A 7,151-nucleotide genomic window follows, 5' to 3' on the forward strand; every position below is an offset into this window, starting at 1 on the left:
TTTATCCCTTACCTAAGAAAGTGTTTTTCATGGAATCAGATATTATACCCCAAATCTTTTCTGTTGTATTCTTTTATGTTCCTCACAACTGAAATTCTTTGGAAACTTCAAACCAGTGGCCAGTGCTAAAGCAATATACATTGTCATTTTCTTTAAAGTGATTTATAGACATGTAAATTCCACCACACATAAATTCCAGTCTCTCTGGATTTCTTATGACCTTAATGCTTCAGTACAATTTTCCCAAAGCACCTTTAGATTCCACTAGTTAAAGACCACTATTCCATTAATCAAATACATGATCTTTGACGTCAGAAAATTAACTTGATCTTTGACGTCAGAAAATTAACTGAATGTACTTTAGTATTTAAATATATTTTACAAGTTTTTCTTATGTACACAGTTACACTGACATCACTCTACTTTTTATTTTGCCAACAGATCATCGTCTGGGGAGATTATGGCCGCATGGATCACAAATCTTTTATGGGAGTGGCCCAGATACTTTTAGATGAACTAGAGCTATCCAATATGGTGATCGGATGGTTCAAACTTTTCCCTCCGTCCTCCCTAGTAGATCCAACCTTGGCCCCTCTGACAAGAAGAGCTTCCCAATCATCTCTGGAAAGTTCAACTGGACCTTCTTACTCTCGTTCATAGCAGCTGTAAAACTGTTGTCACAGCAACCAACGTTACAAAAAAAGAAAAAGAAAAAAAAAAAAAAAAGGTCACAGGTTGCAAACCCTGGTAACACTGCATGCTTAATGTTGTGTCTTCTGAGCCTGTTTCTAGGGATACAAAGCGATCCTGTGTTCTCAGAGGAAGTTGCACACATTGTGCCCTAAAGAAGGACCTCAGGTGAAAGAACAGAGCTGTGAAGAACTATCAGGTTTGGAATGCAATGATGCTCGAGTTCTGGTCCAATCTGAAGCCATGGATTAATCTCAAAGAATCAGTCAGTTTCATGCAACAGAAGCCCTTTTCAATGGCACCTTTATATTTTTAGCGTTCCTTTTTCTTCATTTATCTGATCCCAAAGCCCTGATATGCCACAGAAATGGAGCTATACAACTATGAAGCTGTGTTACAGGTCAAGGAGTGAAATCCTAGGAAGTATCAGGTGAAAAGCTGGAGACCAAAGAAGTGGTCAGGAACAATTGTCAGCCCTCCTCTGGCCGGGGATCGGAGCAGTCAGTCCAGCGGGAAGAGCGGTAGACTCTAGCTCCACGGGCACATCATTTACTAATGCCAATACGTGTTGGACTCTGAAAAACAAAATTCTGTGGCTACACCGTACTGAATGAAATTAAAGAAACTTTTTTTGCATGGACACAGATTAGCTGAATACTTAAATTATTTTCTTGGGGCTGCAACTTGCAAAAAAAAAAGAATAAAAATCAGCCATTTTCAACAATTTATATTATTTTTAAAAATAAATTTCACTAGTGCATGGTTTTAAAAGGAGAGAGAATGCAACAGGGTGATACAAAGATACACCATGTTTATTCTTTAATCATAGTCTGTGTTTTGGCAGACATTACAAATGGAAATACTTTCTAGAAGATACTTAAAATTCTCTTTATGTGACAAATAAGTATAATATATTCAATTTATTTCCATGTTAAATATACAAATCTTATGAAGTTCAATATGTGCAAATTTTTCACATCTTTCTTCTCTCAGTTTTCTTCTTCTTCTCCCTCTTTTAATCTTTTCTTTCTCCCTGCCAGAGTGAACCTTATACTAAAAAATTACAAGTTTTGATCTGATCCTTGCTTAAACCCCATGTTTGATTCAGAGCTGTAGATGCCTCTGAATTTGTGAATTTCTCAAGGGAAAAATAACTTTAAGAGCTTTCTTTATTTCAAGCATGTTGAAAAGGATTTTACAACATGACTTGGGAATCCATAAAAGTAAGTCAGCATGTATTTGACAAAGAAGATATTTGAACTTTTGCAGTTTATTGTACAGTGCATGGTAATTTTTTTTCACCTTTAAAATTCAGTTTACAGGAAAATTCCAAAATCATGTGGCCATTGTACTTTCTAATAAATTTATTTTTAGCACCAGCATTATTCATACAGGGGTTAAAGTATTATTTGTAGAAGGTCTTAGGTTTTGTTTATTTTTTAATTAGTTAAAGCAATTTCTTTAGCCAGTTCCCATTTACTATGTGAATAGAAACACTGCTAAAAATTGGAAACCCTGAAACACAGGGCTGTTTATTAATTCATTTTTTCTGTAGTAAAATTCAATTTTTCACAAATTATATTTCTAAAGAAATATAGTAAACATAAATTTGCAACAAACAATTTTAAAGCTCCAGTTTTTAGGTGACTCAAAAAAAGTCAGTATGCCTATTAATAGTTATTTGATGCCATCACCAAAAGTCTACATGAAAATCTCCTAAAGTCAAAACCCCTGCCTTTGGTTTTACAGACAGTTATTACCATTGGGTGGTGCTGCAAGGTCAAATTTCTACTAAGTTCCCCTATTTAGAGGAAGAGTCACTAGTTATTGTAGTAAACCACCCATGGTTCTTTATGCAACTCTGATAATACATTATAATAGTTTGATTTTAATTTTTTGCATTAATTTTAAAAATCCACATACATCTCATTTGTTTAAATTGAGGCCATGCACAAATTTTTTTTTTTTAGTTCAATGCTGACCATTAAAAACTATCATGCTTGATACGGTGCAAAAGTTAAAATGAGTATCACTAAAAATGCCTTCTCTTTATGTGGTGCAATATGAAATATACCGAGACCGTGTCTTGACATTCTGATGGACCCAGGTAACGTTGTTAAAAGAACAAATAAAACTATTAAAATAATTTAGACACCTGCGTACCAGCAACAATTGATTTAATAGACCTATAGTGTCTATACTGTCCCTTAGAATAATGATTTTCCTGATACTAACATGCAGTCACATAATCTTTTGTGCATATTCCTATACAAATTATTTCTAATTTTAATAAGAAGGACATGACTGTATGGAATATTTGTACATACTTGTCATTATGCAGTATTTACTTAAAAGTTGGTTTTTTTGTTTGTTTGTTTGTTTTTTAATTTTCACATCTGCACCTCTACTTGTGGTTTAGTCATGTAACTAGCACTATGCCAGTGACCATTGTTGGCCTGCATATAGTATGTTTGAAAGTAAAGGGAATTCCAGTTGGAAAAGAAAGGCAGATTAGTCCTGTAATGAACACCAACTAATGTAAATCAAATTCATTCTGGTGATGGTATTTAACACTTTAAATAAAACATTTTCTTTACAGACGTCTGCAGTGCTTTCTCTGACTTTTCTCCCCACTAAGCCCTGAGCCTTCTGCAGCTCATTCCCTGAACTCATGTATCATTTAAAGACAACAAAACCACCGTCTCCTACTTCTTGATAACATAGGTGGACTGCTGGTCTTAGCAATAGCCCTCAGTAGGGCATTCCTTAAATGTCAAAGGATTTCTGCTCACAGTATTAAAAGGTGCTGTTTTTTTAAAAGGTTGTTATTTTGGATTGAGTTGCTTTCTGATTAAAGGACTCAGCAACTCACAGATTTTGAGTGAATGAGTGAAATTTCTAAGCTAGTCATGGCTGTCACTGACAGCAGAGTCACAAATATCCAGGCACAGGCTCTGCTAGTCCCTGGGTGAAGATGGCGAAGGCATAGCTGGCTTTGTGCAGCATATGTGTTTCTGCTAAAGTGTCAGTTTTGCTTCGTGGGGGGTAGAGGATATGTTTTTGGGGTGGGGAGACATGTGTGGTAACCTGACATATAACATCCTGTCCAGAGACTGGCTTCTATGTGTGGATATGAATGGGTGAGAGGATTTCTCCATATCCTTCTAGGGCAGTTCCTCAACTGGGATAAGGTGAACCCCTGCGGAATTCTCATGGGAGTCTGCTTAGGGTTCTAAACTTAAGAGCTAGTTTGGATTCACATTTATTTATTACTCTAAAAGCTAAGTCGAGCTGTCTTTTCATTCTTGGAAACAATCATTTCCTCCATTTCCAAAGACTCAATTCCAGTCCATTTTCCCATACCTATCCCATATTTTTTCCCTTTATTCCATATATACCCGCTACTGTAGTGAATTGTTTCTTTGCTGTTCATACAGTCCTGTAATAAAAATTCCCCTTCCCTTTCTTATGTGCCCTCTCTTGAAAAGTCCTTCTACTTTCTCAGTCATGATATATACAAGTCCCCTCTTGCAACTCCCAGCTCATGACTGAGCTCTTGACTAAACCCTAACAACACCGCTGCCATTGACACCAACACCTTCACTTTCCCAGGGACTCGAGATGCCAAAGCTCCATAGGTGACAATAAAGGATATGACGGTCTTGCAGGAGCTATGATGGAATTAGGCAAGAGATCACAAAAGCTGTCTGCCTACTATTGATGTAACACTTGATACTCTGTGCACATAAAAATCATGTGCTCAATGTGTTTGTCTCAACTCAGCTTGTGGTGCCTCAGTGTTCTGTGGGCATTTATGCACTGAAGAAACAAGTTCACACACCCACCTCTGGATTATGACATGTGTATTGAGAAATATTATGCAAGGGGAATTTTTTAAGTGAACAAACAAAAAATCTGTGCCACTCAAATATTCCCATATGCCCTTACTCAGGCCACTTAATCTCTAGGGCATTCATTTCCCCACCTGGAAAACATGGAGCTTGAGGTAGATTCTCATCTATCATTAAATCCATACTTTAAAATGTAAGCTCCTTCAGGACAGAAACCATATCTTCAGTATCAGAAACAATGTTTGACAGATAGATGCTCAATAAATATCTTTCCAATGAAGGTTTATTTAGTCCTTGTTTTTTACGAGGCACTATTTCAGGCATAGTAGTGAACAAAACAAACATTAGCCTTGTCCTCATGGGGCTTTCATTCTTCTAAAGACACACTGGGTAAACAATTACAAGTGTGATGTCTTTCCTAAAGTGAAGCCCCCAGAATGCTACAGGAGTACACGGCAAAGTGTTTCAACCCAGTCTACACATTTAGGGAAAGCTTATATCTTAGAAAAAAAAAAAAAAAGAATGGAAGTTAAATAGAAGGAGATTGCAGTGGGAAGAAAGGATGAGATGAAGACTGTCAGGCAGAGAGAACAACAGAAAAGAAATCTGAGGAAAGGGAATTATTACCACTTGTATTATACTTCAGTGTCTTAAACAATGATGAGCACATAAATGAATGAGTTGAATGAATAAATCTTTAGATTTCTGCATCTGGGGCTGTAAAGCACTAAGTTTTATTGGGAAGCCAGTTGTGATTTAAACTTGATGTAAAATCTATTTTTAAATGAGATCATTGATAAGGTCTAATCTTCTGTTTCATTATATTTAGAATGGTTCTCAGAATGCTGCTTAGTCCTTAATCCCATTAAATTGTTAGGTCTTTGAACACAGGAATCAAAGGCTACAATTCCATACCCATGGCATCTACCTCAATGCCAAGCACATTATAGGTGCCAGATACCCAGCATTAACAGTGAATGTCTCTCTCAAATATTCTCAGATAGTTTATTGTCGGTCAGGCACAGTGGCTCATAGCTGTAATCTCAGCACTTTGGGAAGCCGAGGAGGGCAGATCATATGAGGCCAGCAGTTTGAGACCAGCCTGGTAACTTGGTGAAACCCCGTCTCTACTGAAAATACAAAAATTGGCTAGGCATAGTGGCAGGTGCCTGTGGGAGGCTAAGGCACAAGAATCACTTGAACCCAGGAGGCCAAGGTTGCAGTGAGCCAAGATCATGCCACTGCACTCCAGCCTGGATGACAGAGCAAGACTGTGTCTCAAAAAAAGAAAAAAAAAGATTATTGTCATAAACATGGAAAATTCCTGAGTCCTGAAATTTATGTACATAGTTTGTATATGTTTACATCAAAAAGACTTTAAACCTGTGGTGTCTTTAATACCTTTTTAGTGCCAGGTTCCTGTCATCCTGTATTGGGGTAGGGGACACTATTGCTTAGTGTCAGCTTTCTTTTCTGGTCCATCAGGATTGTTCCTTTGAGACCTGCCATTCCTCTGGCCCCATATGATGGTGGTATAGAGGGGGCAGACTCTTAAACTGGGTCAATCTTTACCTTGCCTGTGAAAATATGTTATATTTTTGTTTTCTTTTGTTTTGCCTTGTTAACAAAGAGGCAGTCCATCCCCAGTGGCAAAAACTATCCCATTGGTGGCGGGGAGGCAGGAGCTTCCAGTGACAGATGATGTTTTCTGACAGATGATGAAAGTCAACAAAACCAAGTGGAGGCAAGAAATGAAGAGAGATTCTTACAGATTCCACATTCCTAGATCCATTATGACTGAGGATTAGTGGCATCCCTTCTCTTCCAAGAAAGCTCACACATTCTAGCTGTAATTAGTTGAGTTCCTGCTGCTTGAGGTCATAAGTGCTAATTAATGTATTTGGCCAAAGATGAGTCTAATGAAACTAGAATCTCAAAGGAGCCATTGGGGTCACCTAGGGCGACCTCATAGCATGAAGGGAAACCCTAAGGGGTGGCCAGTAAACCTCTACTTGACAAGTGGATGGAGAAATAAATGCTGTAATCCACTTCATTCCATGACATTTAGCCTAAATTTCATTTCTTATCACTTAGCCTAAATCTCCCTTCCAGTGTTTTATACTTACTGGGATAGCACTACCTTGTAGAAATGTACAGCAAATGGCTGGTCACTCTTGCATAGATAATTCTTGAAATATTTAAGTGAGCTATCTTATTATCCCCAACTCTTAGAAAGCAGAATAGCATGTTGGCTAAAACTTCCTGTTCTATGTAAGAATGCCTGAGTTCAAATATTGCTCTCTCATTTGCTGTATAATGACTATGTAATAGCTATATAACCTTGAATGAGCCACTTACTGTGTCTATTTTCTTATCTATCAAATGGGGAAGCAGAGATAATAACAGTATCTGACTCATAAGGTTATTGAGAGGATTAAACAATGTAACATAGGCAAGGGACTAGTACAATATCAGACATACAATTACTCAGTAAGTATCAGCTCTTGCTGTGGTGGTGGTGATTGTAATTACTACTACCATTAGTATTGTTTTTTTTTCTCTTCCAAGCACTTCTATTGCCATCAAACACTTGTCACTTACCAGAAACCT

At 37.4% G+C, this 7,151-nt stretch overlaps 1 protein-coding gene across 50 annotated transcripts in view; it reads left to right on the forward strand.

The window, feature by feature from the left end:
* RIMS2 (regulating synaptic membrane exocytosis 2) overlaps nucleotides 1–3,290 on the forward strand; it is a 730,833-nt gene extending 727,543 nt beyond the window's left edge. For all 50 annotated transcript variants that reach the window (XM_074387016.1, XM_074387028.1, XM_074387027.1 and 47 more), the window contains one exon: nucleotides 442–3,290. In XM_074387016.1, the coding sequence (XP_074243117.1) occupies nucleotides 442–660 (219 nt within the window). In that variant the 3' untranslated portion in view covers nucleotides 661–3,290. The remainder of the gene's footprint in view (nucleotides 1–441) is intronic.
* The last annotated feature ends 3,861 nt before the right edge of the window (nucleotides 3,291–7,151 follow it).

The sequence above is a fragment of the Saimiri boliviensis genome, chromosome 15 (genome assembly GCF_048565385.1).
Source record: "Saimiri boliviensis isolate mSaiBol1 chromosome 15, mSaiBol1.pri, whole genome shotgun sequence".
NCBI lineage: Eukaryota > Metazoa > Chordata > Mammalia > Primates > Cebidae > Saimiri > Saimiri boliviensis.